Raw genomic sequence first — 17,450 nt, 5'->3', positions numbered from 1 at the left:
GACTGGTTACCAAGAAAATTAGAAAATTATGGAGCTAATGAGTGAGACTATACATTATTTCTACTTCCTCAAAATCGCGTTACTGAAGATTTCTCATGCACAACAGAGCACAGAGCAAGTGGTCGTCTCAAGCTGTTACTTTAACACCTTCTGAGAAAGAAACCTAGACGACTTTATAAATCTCCTGCACTGCTTGACTGGGAGTATGTCAATGGGATTGTTATCCCAAGGAAACAAAAATGAGTAATCGAAAATATAATACTTAATATCTAGACCAGACAGTGATTTAACTTATTGTAAAGACATTTAAAAAAACCAAAACAAAACTAAAACAAACAAACAAAATAAATATTTTCTCGAGCTACGCAAATAAATTGTTTTAAATTTACATCAGCTTATTTTGTGTTGCCAATTCGCTACAGGAAAGAAAACTATCGTGTTTTCCTTTTCTTTAAATTTAATCAATTATTCTTATTTATTTATTTATTGTTTAAATTTATTTATGTGCAGAAACTAGAGTGCAAAAGCTACTTACATCGCAAAGTTATTGCGCGTGCTCAGGGAGTATCGCTACCTCTGAACCCCACAGCCCTCGGCGGAATGTGGTATTCCATTTTACAGTATTGATTGAAGAGTGGATTTCATTCACAAAATTTCTGCTGTTTGTATGAACGAGTCTCTACTTATAAATACCACGCTTGAAGCAACAACTTTTCACAAGTTTACCTTAACCTTATTCAGCACTGGCAGAATCAATTCATTCATTTTATGAGTTTTATAAAAAGAGAGAACTTCACTACTCTTTAGCAGACATTACATAATTTCTTTTTTACTTAAATAAATCATTCTTGGTTAAAAGTTATGAATATGCTGTTATTTTTCCATTATATTTTAATTAAATATAACTAATACAATGCTAGCCAAAACAGAATTAGGTAAATGTCCTTTTGCAAATAATTTATTGCCGTGAAATTAAGTTCTACTCAAATTTTGCTAACTGAACTTGCACTGGAAATATTTGTTTATAATTATCTGAAGTCCCCTGAGAACGATAAAAAAAAAGAAACTTTTCTCTGAAAAAACAAAAAAAAAACATGTCGGTGCATGTGATACGAACAAAATAATTAAAAAATCGGAAAATCCCAAGAAATTAAAACTTTACTTCGTTCAGAATTTATCATCATCAAAAATGGTTATGAGGAGAATAACTATGTCGATAAACATTAGTCAATATTGCGGCTGACCATGTTTTTTTTTTTTAGAAATGCCCAAAGGTTTATTTTATTTTTTCACCTCCAAGAAAAGACTGCCACTGTTTGGTACCACGAAAAAAAAGACCTTTCTTTTTCTTAATTTATCTTTTTCAGACAATGCCCACTATTTTGAATTAAGTAATTAAAAGAAAAAATAAAATCTAATGGTTGACCTGCTTTTTAAAGGCGGCGTACTCCACACAAGGAGAAAAAGCAAGAAAATCAATAAGTAAGAACGCAAGATTATATTACATACGAAAGATCAACAGTAACTATTGGATATCACAGAGTTCCAATTAAAAGTAAAAGTTCATAATATAAAGCCAAAAAGATATCATTCTAGAGTAAATTAGACTTCTTTTATACATAATAAATGGTACGATGGACATTCATATTTTTAATTCCCAACAATTTTTTGTTTTTTATAAATATAAAATTACTTTCAGGCCAAACCCACTGCAACCTAAAAGACAAATCTAATGGATATCTAAAATATAAATGTAGGCGTCGGTTATATTGATAGCGTTCTGTGCGAGTGAATTGTGGAGATGAGCTCGAATATATCATTTAGCACAAATAGTTGCAAAACATAAATCATCTATGTAGTCCCTTTGTGTATAATGGAACCTGTTTGGGGTGTCATTGTTAATATTGTTCGTGCTGTTGGTCTGTGGAGAGGTAAACAAGCCCACAGGTTAATTCACAAATATGTTAGTAAAATTCCAAATTTGAAAAAATTTGGTCGCCCCCAAAGGAAACTTTACTTAAAATTTGGTTTTCTAGGGAATTTTTTTTTCTTTCCACTAAAGCCAGTATTTATAATATTAAAAATTAAATATTCTAAGAGTGTTTAGATAAATTTTTAATGGGTGTTAATGTAAAGTGAGTATAAAATTAATATACACGCTCTGTTGATGGCAAGTGGAACTCACATCACTAATCGTGACAATAAAAGTGGATATTACTATGAAATTGTGCATTCTACCATAACATAGTTCTTACTATTAACCCACTCTTGTAGTTTCGAAACAGGTTTTTTTAAATTTTAGTCACTGATATTTCAAAAGAAAATGCTCCAAGAGATAGTTTTCTTTTGAACTGCATTGTGTAGTGCGCTATAAGATCCCGTTGATTGATGTCCACCTACAGTTGCTGACCTTCCATCACTAACTCGTAACAAATGAGTCTAATAAACTTCACCCTGACCTCTACACCTCTTGACCTCTCCACTCCTAAACTAATTCCATTACACTACAGCACATGTTCCTCCTCATAAATTTCAGCCTTTAAACAATCTCATCTTTTTTTACTTTCTCTTACTCCTATAAGAATTTTTCTCCGAAAATACACGATCACCTGAGCACACACAGAACAATAATAAAATCTGTGTGAATAGTGAATGTGTATGAACAGAATCTCGAAAACAAGAAACCATAGTAATTCAAAACTTGTAGGTATTTGTTTTGCTGTAAATATCGTTTCCGGTACTAAAGAAATTCTATTTCTAATTATACTAATAAGATTTTTTTGTTTTTGTAATTGTAATGTGGTTATTATTAAACTGCGATTTTAAACTTCCTCTTAAAAAATTATTCACTCTTCCTATAGCAACATAATGTTAGAAAATCATAGCTAGAATTTAACTTTTACATCACACAAGCAAACGATAAATGGAGATTTTTTTAAATATTTAAATTTTCTTGAAAACTGGCGTCTTAAGTTCTCAGTTAATAAAAATAATTAATGATCGATAGATAATTTCTTGAAACAACACAAAAAACATAGAAATTTGCAATGGTGAATTTGGAATAATTTTTACAATACCAGAACTAGCCTAGAAAACCAAATTTTAAGTAAAGTTTCCTTTGCGGGCGATCAAATTTTTTCAAATTTGGAATTTTACTAACATATTGAATTAACCTGTTGGCTTATTTACCTCTCGCCAAAACAAAAGCATGAACAATATTAACAATGACACCTAAAACGTTCCATTATACACAAAAGGACAACATAGATGATTGCAACTTTTTGAGCTTAATGGTAAACTTGAGCTTATCTCCAAAACTCACTCACACAGAACACAATCAATATAACCGACGCCTACATTTATGTATTAGATACCTACTAGATTCTTTTATGTTCGAATAAAGGCACACAAATTTTAGTCCCTGGACAAGTATATGAATTTTAAAAAAATTTAGGCCTAGAACAAAGTAGTTTATAGACTTCATTTTCCTGAAAATAAATAAATAATCTAGTTAGTAATAGTGCAACCATTTAACAAGAACCAGGATAAAATGTTTCACTAAAAATGTTAAAACACTAGATACTCATCTTAGGATAAATATATTGTATGTATTTCCAACGAGTGTATGTATAATTATTAACAGTAAATAATAAAAAAAAAAAGAAATACATAATAAAGGACGTGGGAAATGGAACGCCACAAAGTCACTGTAATAATGGCCGTCCTTGATAAATGCAATGGGAACGCGAGATTTATTGTCATGGAAAATTCACAAAAATAATTAAATTTTATTTATTTCACACTAACAATCCACCAAATACATGCCAAAATCAAAATACTGCGGCGAAAAACTAAACAGATACAACAGATTCGAGTTTAACACTTAGCGAAACCAAAGTTTAAGAAAAACCAGAAGATATACATAAGTGTATTCCAAGCTTTTTAATACAGATATAAATTATTACACACCTAATAAAGGTTGAAGCAATAGAGTAAAATACCATATTATTTTGTTTCTACTAAAAGATAGGAATAACATAAAAAGCTGCAGTATCTTCCGCCAATTTGTTCCTGTTTTATCTGTATCACTAATTAAGTGTATAACGAATAATAGTCTTGCTAATTAGTTTGATATAGGACCTCAAGTTTCTGACGACTGGAAAACTCCTAATTGCGTTTAAAGATAAACATTTCAAAAAATATAATTTGAGAATTAAGATGCAGCACTATAGAATGTTATACATACAAGTGTGTACGTAACGCGATAAGTTTTGTAATACTTAGAAAATAAATGCATAGTTCAAAGTGAAAGCTATAATATGGCTGAGAGCATCATTGAAGAATAGATTGAGATGATGGTCCAGCTGTTCAAGGTCAAAACATTAAACACTAACAACTTTTCCTACTTTCTTTTTCTTCATCACCTAGTTCTGTCTTTCTTAGTAAATTAATAAAAATCATCGCATCTAATTTACAATTAGTTATAGTGGAAAACTTTCTTCAGATTAAATAGACTAGAATTTATTTCGTTATATAACCTCTGTTTATTACGTTAGGTAAAAATAACAATATGATGGAATGGTTAAACTCGATTTTAATATCTGTACCTTTCCGCTAACAGTCTTTCTTTCGACCAATCATTCGATTTTAAATGTTATATAGAAAGAGTAAATGAGCAGTAAACTTGAACGATATTATAGAGCAAAACTTAAATCAGGAAAATCAAGAAATCTTCAGAAATTCCTCAACGAAGAGAGAATAAACTATCAGAACATAATATAAGAATGTGCCTTACCTACAGTCGTGTATCTTGCAAGTAATGAAGTCTTACGGAGAAGTTATGAGAAGAAATTCTTCATTGATCAAAAACTACTTCGAAAGTGAACGTCCAAAATGTCCAGCAAGAATTTATATAAATATCTACATCAACTTTTTGCTTTTTAAGATACAGTTGAAAGATCTAGTTTACTCCATGGAGGCTCAAAGAAGTATTTTCAGTTTCTGCCTTCTTTTTGTTGATGCTTTCTTTGCATTTCATGTTCATTTTCCTGGAAATCGAAAGATTTTATCATACATCAAGCTATTAGAACATTATACGTCAAAGACATAAGATAGTTAGCAATAAGAACCAACATGATGCTATCAATAACTATCAATAATAAATGTTATAAATACTATCAATAACAAGAAGGAATAAAAATTAAAAAAAAAAAAAAAACTCTGGCCGTAGACAAGAAAAATCGTAGACACCGATATTATTTAACTTGATTCTAAAAATAGTAATAGGACATTGCAACTGAACCATAATGGCAATCTGTACTTCAGAACAATATTGGCAAGATACCAAACTGAGTTAAAGTTAGTCCTTTATAAAGTTCAGTTTCTGTTTAAAGGAATTTGGATTTGAAGATGGACTAAGAAAAAACTCTTAAGTTTATGATAAGTGAAAGAAAAAAGGCTATCCCTCCACACGAGAACGTAGTCTCTTGAAGGTTACAAAATTCAAAATTTTAACCTCGAACTATATATAAGGGTTGTGGGGATATTAGTGAGAAGATCACAGCTTAAAAAAATTCTGCAAAGAAAAAAATCTGATTTCCGGCGGTGACAAAAGTAATGTACAAGCAGTCGAAAAAACTTCTGACCCGCATGTGTGAGCCAAACTGGACTTAATTAGAAATATAAGTAGGTAAAAAAAAAGTTTTAAGAAAGATTTTTGTAACACCTAGAGCTTAAAATCTTTAAATAAAACGATGTAGCGTCAGTAAACGGTTTGATTGATTTGGAGACTACAGGACAGGCCTTGATTGTAGTGGTGTAGCTCCAGGATGTGGAGCAGAATCTTCATTGGATATGAGAGACGGTGAATGTCCACAAGAGTAGGCTAAGGCAGACACAGATCCTTCAATGCCCATAAAGTACGAGTAATTGTGAATTTTTCAACAATTCTCCAAATGACTGTAAAGCTGGATAAATTACTGCAACAGTTCTAACACTTTTCAGATTTTATTCTTTCATTAACTAACCAATATTTCGGTTTAGTTTGTCATAAGAGAACTGATTTGGACTTACATCTAACATAAAACACTCAGATCATAAATTTAATCAACTAAAACAGGAAGTACTTATTAGAATGTGTATGGCTCATAGTTCATGATAGGTTCAGTACCATCAGGATACAATCCTATTAAGACTGATATAATATGATACACTTATATTTATTATGCGGCTATTGGACATTACCAGGACAGAATTGAACAACAACAGAATTCAGATAATACATAGAAGTCAGGAGGTGGCAACACAGGAAACAGAGCTTGTCAGCTCTAGTGGGGAAGTGACAGCGGGGAGTAGAGAGGGAAAGAGATAGTGAGGGCGTGAGAAAGAGGGACAGACATTCGAACGGAGTGAGGATGGGAAGTATATTGAGTGTATACAGTAATCAGACGAGTAGAACTTATGGTACTCAACCTGGGAGAGCTGTAAGAGAATAATAGGAAGTGGTGGGTGTAGGATACGAGAGAATAGTATACTCCTCGCGGGAACAACACACAGTAGGCAATCATCGCTAGCCAAACAACAACAGTATTCCGTTGTATGCTGGTAAATACGTATATTCGGCAATACGTATGTGAAAAGAGTTTGAGTCAGTGTTTCCAGTTAAGTGAGTGATAGCGCACGAATTGTAACACTCGTGTGTTTACACAAATAAGCTATCATATCGTGTGAAAGTGTTTCTGTGTTATTATTATTTTAAGTGTTTCGAGAGAAATTAATTTTAATTTCATTATGAGGAAAAAATTAAGGATATCTTTAGCCATAGATCAAGACTGCAATGGTAGATACAGAAAAATATCAGGTTCGTAGAATTTCATTTACATTATTGTAATAGTCCAGTATTTTTAATGAAAACAGTATATTTACTAAAATCTTTTCATAGCACTTATGGAAAATGAAAGAAAATGCACACGCACTCCCATTGCTTGAACAAGACCCCAAGCTCTTGCTTTTTTTTAAAAAAAAAAAATCTACTAATAATTTAACTGATATTTGCTAAGACAACCATAAATGATCTTATATTGTCTCAGCTCTTATTCTTTTTTATAGTTATTAAGATTCTAATGAACCTAAGAAATGAGTTGACAGTGTTGCCTGCAAGTAAACTGAGTATTACGTTTAATCAATGAGCCACTGTTAGAAACGAATTAATGATTCTCAAGTTCAAAATTAAAGCACTATTCAATACCTGCTTTTCAAACTATTCAATGCTCTTTTCATAATCAAGGCTCCTTCAGATCTGTCAGCACTCTTAATAGATTTCTCAACTCTTCCATGAAAACTGAAATCAAGAGGTAACTAATTAATTTTATAAATAAATATAAAAAGAGTTAAGTCTAAAGAATTGCACAAAACCATCTTATATAATAATAATACACATCTCAACCACATGCTTTTTATTTTCACAAAAAGATGATGAGAATAATTGAGTTTATGGTTTTCTAGAGAGAAATAAAGTTTAAAATATTTAGAATAAAAGACATGTTTAAAGACAATCGAAGGCAAAAAACAGAAAAGATTTTTTTTTTTTTTTAAACTTCTAAGTAAGACAACTCCCTCTTACTGCAATTCTCATGTTCCTAATTAAAATTTTAAATTTTATATTTAATTTTTGTCTTAGATGTTCGAAAATTATTTCACACCGTATTAGAAGGTAGACATTTTCAATTACATTAATTAGACAATTCACAGTAAAGCCCCAACAATGTTGCAGCATTCCAATAAATTCTTTACAATATATTTGTTCTGGAAACTTAATATTTCATTTTAAAGAAAAAATCGTAAACCCTGTTTTCAATAAAATTAGAGACAACTAACTGAAGAAAACTAGTCTACAACAGACCGATTGAGAAAATTTTGCACATATTTTTACTCTATATACTGTAATATTAAAAAAATTAGGTATTTTGTAAAATAACAAAAAAATTGTTGAACTATTTAATAAATACATTAATGTCCCAGTAACATCTCTTCAGCAAATTTCGATTTTTTTTAGGATCTCCTCCCTCAGAAAGTCACTAAATTCAATCTGCTTCAATTCAGTAATAAAAGAGCAAATGTACTCATTGTAGAGTGAAATGTGCTATACTTTGTAAGATACTTTAAAAATTGGGATTCCAAGCTCCATAAAAAAAAAAAAAAATGTTCTGACCGTAAAAAAGTCAATGGAAAGACTGATAAGAGGTCAAATAACTGATTATACATCTTATAAAAATGAAAAAAATTATTAATAAATGTTATCTACTAATATAACATGACCGAAAATCCAAGTTTTGTTTCTGTTTTTCACGCTTGAAAACCCGTCCAACCATGTAATAGCTTTCGCTTCACACATTTACTAAATACTTCATTCTAGGTTTCGTCAACACCAATATTATTATTAGTTTATATAACAAAACAATAAATTATATTTTAATTAGAACTAAACAATACACTTTTCCCTGTCAATTAACTTACTCTCAAGTAAAATAATATTAAATTATAAAAACATTTCATATTTATATCACTTTCTTGAATTTATTATGTAAGAAAGCAAAAGTAGGTTGTTTTTTTTCTTTTATTCAAGTGTGACTTCACTTGGATTTTAATCTAATTTGTAAGAAAAGAAATTTAAAATTCATTACATGTACGAGGGTCGTTTGAAAAGTCCGTGCAAAAATAAAAACTACTTAATTTTTTGGGGTAAACCTTTTTTATTTTTCAACATAGTCTCCTTTTAGGCTTATACACTTCGTCCAACGCTGCTCTAGTTTGTTGATCCCTTCCGAATAATAGGATTTGTTCAAGTCTGAAAAATAGCCATTCGTTTCTGCAATCACCTCCTCGTTTGAATAAAATCTTTTTCCCGCCAGCCATTTCTTAATATTGGGGAACAAATAGTAGTCCGAGGTAGCCAAGTCTGGTGAATAGGGGGGATGTGAAACGAGTTGGAACCCTATTTCCATTAATTTTGCGACCACAACTGCTGAGGTGTGAACTGGTGCTTTGTCGTGATGGAAAAGGACTTTTTTGTGGGCCAATCGTGGGTGTTTTTCTTGCAGCTCGGTTTTCAAACGGTCCAATAACGATGAATAATATGCACCTGTAATAGTTTTACCCTTTTCCAGATAGTCGATGAGGATTATTCCTTGCGAATCCCAAAAGACAGTCGCCATAATCTTTCCGGCCGAAGGAACGGTCTTCGCCTTTTTTGGGCGCAGATTCCCCCTTGGTAACCCATTGTTTAGATTGTTCTTTGGTCTCAGGAGTGTAGTGATGTATCCATGTTTCATCCACAGTGACGAAACGACGCTTAAAGTCCTGCGGATTCTTCTGGAACAGCTGCGAACCGTCCTTGCAACACTTCACACGATTTGGTTTTTGGTCAAGCGTGAGCAATCGCGGCACCCATCTTGCGGATAGCTTTGTCATGTCCAAATGTTGATGCAAAATATTATGTACCCGTTCATTCGAGATGCCCACAGCACTAGCAATCTCACGCACCTTCACTCTTCTGTCATCCATCACTATATCATGGATTTTATCAATGATTTCTTGAGTAGTAACCTCAACGGGGCGTCCAGAACGTTCAGCGTCACTTGTGCCCATATGGCCACTCCGAAAATTTTGAAACCACTTATAAACTGTTCTAATCGAAGGTGCAGAGTCACCATAATGTTTATCAAGCTTCTCTTTAGTCTCCTGAGGCGTTTTGCCTTTCATAAAGTAGTGTTTAATCAACACACGAAATTATTTTTCGTCCATTTTTTGAAAATCACTCGACTTCCTCGATTCAAACGAATGCCAAACAAAAAGAAATAGACCGATCTGGCTGAAACTTGGTGTGTGTTCTTCCAAGAGATGCTACTAACTAAACATAACCTCGATACGCGCCAGTGGTGCTATCTCTCTGACTTTGCACGGACTTTTCAAACGACCCTCGTACTCTACCGAAGTCTATGTTCAGTGTGTATATTTCATAAAAGCTACCGTACCATTCACTGATTTAGACCTAATTTGGCAAACATATTCTTAAGCATGAGAATAAAAGCACTGTAGGGGTAGTAACACAGAAACCCCGCCCCTTTCAGAGGGGAAAGGAATAAAAAAAAATAGATTTTCATTCGGAGCTAAGCTATATTAATAATTAGAGCGTGATTAGCATAAAGAGTTTCGTAAGTGTGAATATCAGTTTCAATAAAATCGTTGGAGTTGAAAAAAATTTATTCAATAAAGTGTACTTCCGGACGTCTTATTTTGTCGTTTAAAATCATATTGTGTACTTAGAATCAAACAACCTGATGAAGCACCTTTTACCAGCTGGTTTTTAGTTTCTCAGTTTTTGCCACAAATAAATATAGATTTACTTTTAATAGAATTAAAAACTAGAAAAAGGTACAAATTGTGCTTTTTAAAACCTGTTGATTTTTTTTTTTTTTTGTAGAGAGTAACTACTTCCGTCAGAGTAGTATTACACAGTTACATTACAATAGTTAGTTGGTATTCATGAAATGCGCGAATTGAAAAGGCAATTTTTATTAAATGTACTTTTGATTTCCTGTATAGATTAAAGAATGACGCATTCTGATTAACAAAAGTTACAAATTACTGAAGAATTTTTTTTGGTTTTTTCATTATGTACAATTAACATTTTTAAATAAGCAAAGAATGAATGCAATTGACGAATTGAATGGTAAAAATCATCAAAGGCGAAAAGTTGAATTACACCTGTTTCCTGGTCCTATCTTCTGAACACTGTCTATAAAACCGGCTGTTTACCTAGAGGACTATTATATTGTATTTCATATGTACAATGTGCAATCAATTTTCAATTGTCTACTTGAACAATTCCACAAAACGGTACAAAAGATCTTGGCTGATTTACTTGATTTCTTTCTACCTTTTACCCAAAATTTTTAAATTTGTAAAAAATAATATTAGACCTACACTTTGTTGATTGTCTGGTTCAATAAGAACACTACGACTCTGACCCTGAATGGTCTAGAATTCAAAAACAATAAAAATTTAATTCGCAATACATTTTTCAATTAAAATAAAATTTTATGAGTTAATATCTTTTTTATTTCATTTTCTCGGACAATTAAAGATGGATTCGTTGTTGTTTACAAAAGTAAAATTATTTTATGGTAATAAATGAGCATTAAAAGCAGTTATTATTTAAAAAAAAAAAAAGAATAGCATAATCGAAAGTTATAAGGCAATTTATAACTCTCTAAACGAATAAAGTTATGTACAAATATTGGCTTAGACCATCTGTATAACTTGTGTGTTTTCACCTTATCATTCGTACACATGCAAGTGTGATTGATTAATAAAATTCTGTTTTACCAAATAATTTTTACAAGTAGTACCTTTAGATATATGCCACTAATTAGAACGTTTTAATGTTTGTTTATTTGTTTTTATACTTCTCAACGCTTTCTTAATGTACAAATAAATATTAGTGTTCTGAGAAATTTATAAACAAAATATAAACGAAATTTTTAGAAGACATTATTGTTATTTATTTTAGGTGACATACAAATATTTAAATGGACGTAATAAACTCTTTTTTTTTTTGGATGATTAGATATCAATTTTGTACATTTTTAACAGCAATAGTATCGTTCTTGTGGTTTGGTCATGAGAAAAAATTTTGTCTCTTGGAGAAGCCGTTGGAGAAGAACGAAAACTTTGTCTTACTTCTCAACGTCATCATACATCTGTTTAATTACTATGATCTAAAATTTGTCTCTTCTCTACTTTATTAGGCAATGCTACTATAATAGCGAACTGCTTTCTAATCCAATACGGCCCGTTTATTTAGGCCTGACATCGGTTAACCTGAGATTAACGCTAATTTGTGAAGGCTATCTTCAAAACAAAAGCTTAAATCTGATACGCCAAATTGGAAGACTGAAAACAACCTTAAAATTTCGCAATAACTTCAATGCTCTATTTATAAGACAATACTAAAAACCTATCACATCATGGTATGGGACGCAGTTAAAAAAAAAATCACAACTAGCTTAACTGCAAACATGCACTTAATAAATTAAAACATAAGACAAACGACCATACTATGTTTCTAGCCCGCCATTACAGACATACCAGCAGCCGTTGATGGGTCATTAATAAAGAACTTATGGAACTCCAAAAGATGATACGAGGTTAGAAGGAAATTTGAATAATTGCTGGAGGAAGAAAATTTAGTTTTACTTAAATGGTTGGTTGTCTTTGAAGGCTTTTTTGAAGAAGTAGATGAGCTTATTCGCACAGAACCTAATAAACTATACAGTGCCTCAAATTAAACGAATCGAAATATTAAACTGTTCCTATACTGCAAGAAAAGCTGGCATTCTAGAGACCTAAGGTCAAGAAAAAACAGCACAGACTCCTCGAAAAGTCATTGTTGCCTTCGTTGAGTCAAGCGAAAATGTAGTGTATTCAGAGTTTAATGAAGATAATTCAAAACCACTTATAACCATGAGGTTGGGAGATAGATCAGTAGCTGGAAGTTGTAATCGTTTAAGCCTGGCAAATTTATTTCGATTAAATTCGCTGAGTGAGTATTAAAGGCGCAGTTCATCGACGATATGTGTACATTTATATCATCATCTTCAACATTTTATATAGATTTAGAAAACCTATTCTTTTCATCATGTAGCCAAGCAATCTAAAATTCTTTTTTTTTATTTATAAGAAAGAAAATCGAAAGCAGAAGGATTACAACATCTTTTAATTACGTCGCTAAACTACCACATAATTTATACTACAACAACAAAATTGTGCAACAGTAGGAATTACTATAAGTTACAATAACTAGAGAATTACATAAAAAGTAGTCAAAGAGGAAGAAAAAAAGTTATATGAAAGGTAAAAGTAATCTAACCCAGTGATCATTTTACAGCTTACTCCAGCTGCTCAACTGGAGCTACTTCATTCACTTTCATTGGACAATACCAGAAATGCTGATCACGTTCGTGTTTTCCAATACTTAAGTTAATTTTAGTAATTTGACTATACAACTACAGCTATTGACAATGGTCTGAAAATGCTCACGAAATATGTTACGCAAGTCGAATTGAAGCATTTTTGACTTGTTACTAGGCAATATTCAAATGGTATTGGCAAATTAGAATATAATATTATGAGAGAATTTTCTGCAATGAACAGAAAACACATTCAAAACATATTTTTTTAACTTCATAAAAGGAGATGAGAATCAAGAGAAAGCTATGGTAGGATAAGCATCCAAATTTTCTCTTACTACAAACTCCTTTAAAAGATAAGGGCACCATTATCTTATTCGGGTAAACTGAAAAATTTTCTTTAATTATTTTAGAATTCTAGTCAACGTTTAGAAAGACAATTTTTTTTTTTTGTTACCTTTAGCGCAATGGCCTAGGAAGGCTGAAGTATGCTGTCTACAGCGGGTGGACATCTGTTACAACATATCGCCATTCTCACTCGCCTTCGCCGCCAACAGAAACGAATTGCTAAAACAATAAAATAATTATTTATTTAAAAAAATAGCACGTTATATTTCATTGAAAATTCTTTACATGATGAACAAAATTTGATTCGTATAATTTTAAAATAATTAGAACGATTAATTGCATGCCATACATATAACGTAGAATGTGCAAGAGAGGCGGGGGACTTCCCACGACACCAAAATGAAATCAGTCTGCAACTCTTAAATTAAATTTTAATTCTATCTATTACGCTTTCAAACAACGTCTTAGAATAATCATTCCTTATGATTCTTAATTTATATTTTTACTGTAAAGGTTAGGTAGAAATAGGACTATTAATTCTAAATCAGAATGAACATCAGTTATTGAAACTATGAATAGTCATGTAAAATATTGAATTGTGCAATTTCAAAAAACTTACAATTAGTTTTCCATTTGAAGGCCTATCATTTTTAACTATCTGTTTGGCCTTTTACATGCAATAATAGTGTCGATTGCATCTTAGTGTAGATGGGGTTTTTAAGATGCGCAGATAGACTTTTAACATCAAGAACAACGGACTTGCAATCCTTTGATGTGCTTTAATATTTACGGACACATTGCGCACCAACCGAAAGAATTTCTCTGTATTACAATTTTGATAGACAAAGTAAATCACAAATGATTTGATTGAATGTTTTGTATAACCAGATTACCGAATTGGAATGGTTAATAAGAAAAGTTGAAGGAAAATAGTTGAAGCTATTTTCACAATAGATATTTTTTTTAAAAAACCGCAATGTTACGATCAAGTAACATGACTAAAAAGAGGATGTAGATCAAACGTTCGAATCAGAACCCCTCGTTTTAGCAATTGCAAGGAAGGATATCAAGTTTTATGCTTCCCTTTACTTTTCTATTTTCTATTTTACGGAACTTTACTATTCCCTGGTAAATTCCTCATATTTTCTGTGAAAAATCAAATTTTCATGGCCGATTGTTAGCTAACGATTTAAAAAGTTTGCAAGGGGAATGGTTCTACGATAAGATCACTCGTTAGCTGAGTGTTTCAATAATTTGTGGCAGCAGTGAATTGCGTAATTTCTGGAGTTAATTTAAAAGTTTACCCCGAGAATTGAATCTAAATATAATAATTCACGGTATAATAAACAAATTATTAAAAGATAAATGAAGTTTATCGCAACTCTAATTTTATCACAACCTAAAATAATAAATGAGTCATTTATTTGCTATTGTGATATAAAGAAACATTTATTGCTATCTACCATCAAACTTAAGAATGTTGATGTTCTGATCTTGGAAAAAAACTCTTCTTCAGCCTTATGGCGGATGATCAGAGGGTCCATTGTACACTGATACACTCAGCAGCATATCGTTGGATGGAAATTCCAAATTAGGACTAATTATCCACTCCAATTTATCTCCTACTAAAAATAAAACGAAATTTAAACTTTTTAAACATTTAATCACATTTCAAAATAAGTTTGCAACAGACAATAGTTGAAACAAAAAAGTAAACCAAGTTTTAATTGGTAATATATGTATAAAACATTAATAATAAGATAAGAAAATAAGATTTCTAGGAATAAAAATATTTGAATTACCAACTGTTAACTGATATAAATTAAAAGATTACTGTTGCCAGTTTTAAATCAGCCCCCTTAACCCTCATCTAACTCTCCCACCAACCGTCCCTTGTACAGTTTACCTTTAATCCTGTCAGTTTTGTTGACATAAAACCTTACAGTATTTAGTAGACATAAAATCTTCCTCGGAGAGAAAAGGAAGAACTTGTATGCTGCTATTTACTCAAATCATTCCGGATATTACCCCAAGACAAATATTAGTCACGCCAGTTTTCCACTTTTACATTAAAATCAATATTTTCAATTACATTATTTTCTTCTCAACTTTCGTGCATTATTCTATAGAGAACTTTTACATGAACATTACCATTCTGTTATCTTGAACGAAAGTAATTTCATTAGAAATAAATTTATGAAATAGTTATATAATGTTCGGAAGATCCTTTTCTAACATGTTGCAATTTGTTCTTTTGCTGATTTTCTCATATTTAGAACAGGTCCTAACGTTGAAGAAATTAATTTTTCAGAATTACAGGGAACTCTGATGAAATAATGAAAAACAATTACACATAAAACACTTCTTTTTCTTAAACAGATAGACGTAAGACAAGAAAGAAATGATGCTGCTTGTTAATGGTTTACCATTGAAGATGCTTTGGTGTACTGGAATAATTTCTATAGTTCCTTGTTCCAAAATTACTTCACACTTTTTTTTTTTTTAATGGCAAATAGGGAGATACTTAATCCAAAACATGAATTTCTAATTTTCTTTTTAAACGTTTATAAGGTTTACTGTGGTGACAAGTATATCTCTTTATGTCTCGCCTACTTGTACAAATATGCTTGTAGTCAGACAGTTAGCCGTGAGTATACATTGTTCTAGAAAGTTTTATCTGCGGCCAGTATATACGAGGCCGCTCATATCTGTCTGGGTCGTCGCCGGCAGCTGTCAGAACAACCTTGGACTATGTCCCACGGCAAAGTAACTTATCTACAGTGCTTTCTGATAGGAAGAGATTTAAATGAGTGCTTACTTGTTAAGATCTTCCCATTAATTACAAAGCTGCTCATAAATAAATATATCAAGCGGTTTATGTAATACAACAATGATAAGAGAGTGTTTTGATAAATCACAATCGATAAAACACAATCAGCCAATCAATCATAACAATCTGGGGAAAAACAATCCAGTCTCAAAACTTGAACGATATTCTCTTATTGCCAAAATTAAAATTCTAAGTGCAAATATAGTTTACTTAAACGGTAAACCAAATATGAGGTTCATGCAATTTTTCGTTTTTAACCCATTAACTGCCACGATCCCCAATTGGGGATATTTTTTTAAAAATTTGTAGAACTGTTTTTTTGGCGGCAAATAACAAATTAATTTAGAGCAGTAAGTAGTAAACTGTATTGATGGTAAACATTTACATTTTCTTGTCTAGTTTTTGGTCAATAAGAAAACAAAGTGAAAATTTCCAGGTTAGTCGTTCATAGCAGCCATGTTACTTTTCAAGTTTGTTTTTTATCAATTATTTTTGTAATAACTAAACTAAGCGTTTTAGCACAGTTAATTCAAAGGTTCTAGTTGTAGGAAACAATATTATCTTCCATAAATATTTTAGAGAATTAGAGAAAATGGATTTTGAAAAGTGATCCCCAAATGGGGATCGTGGCATATAGGGTGAACAAATTTCCGAGTTATAGAATACTTTTAGTATTTATTTATAGAAATGGGAACCAAATAATTTTATACATTCAGTGAACTAGAAGAAGCAGTAAAGGGCCTTCACTTTTTAGAGCAGTTTGACTTTGAGTCTGATACTGATTCAACAATAGATATTGTTGAACAGCCTCCGGACTTACTAGATATTGTTTCTGATGTTGAAGAAATTGACGAAAATGAATTAGTTCATTGCCAGCCAAAGGATGTCCCGGAGATATTAAAGCTTCATTCCAGTAATTTTTCTGTAGAGTTCTCTTTTATGAAACCAGACACTGTCAGTTATATCCCACCAAATCAGATCAAGGATGTACAGATAGTGCGATATTACGGTCATCACTTTTTGAATCAGTTTATAAGAGGGAAACCAATACGATTTGGCTTCAAGCAAGGGATCATGTGCAACCGGTTACTGTTTTCGTGCTGAATAATACGAAGGCAAACAAAACGGTGCGTTTCAAGTTGAAAATTATGGTGCTTCCGTCATATTGAAAAATATTTCAATCATTGATAATCCTTCAAATCTATTTTCTATTACTTTTTTTTTAAATTTTCTATTACTGACAAATAAGAAAACCCGTTAAATCCACAGAGCTAATAAATACATGTTTCAATAAGACGTAACAA

At 31.6% G+C, this 17,450-nt stretch overlaps 1 protein-coding gene across 8 annotated transcripts in view; it reads left to right on the top strand.

The window, feature by feature from the left end:
* LOC141450661 (uncharacterized) overlaps window positions 1-17,450 on the top strand; it is a 249,567-nt gene that overhangs the window by 67,343 nt on the left and 164,774 nt on the right. The window contains exon 1 of one of the 8 annotated variants that reach the window (XM_074121344.1): window positions 6,492-6,859. The exons of the other annotated variants lie outside the window; for them this stretch is intronic. Within the exon in view, the coding sequence (XP_073977445.1) occupies window positions 6,790-6,859 (70 nt within the window). The 5' untranslated portion in view covers window positions 6,492-6,789. Of the gene's footprint in view, window positions 1-6,491; window positions 6,860-17,450 lie in introns of those variants that run through there. 8 annotated transcript variants of the gene reach the window in all.

The sequence above is a fragment of the Rhodnius prolixus genome, unplaced genomic scaffold, assembly GCF_049639745.1.
Source record: "Rhodnius prolixus isolate KJV_2025 unplaced genomic scaffold, Rpr scaffold_1, whole genome shotgun sequence".
Lineage (NCBI taxonomy): Eukaryota > Metazoa > Arthropoda > Insecta > Hemiptera > Reduviidae > Rhodnius > Rhodnius prolixus.
Note: the sequence above shows the minus strand (reverse complement) of the source record. Positions and strands in the feature narration are given on the sequence as shown.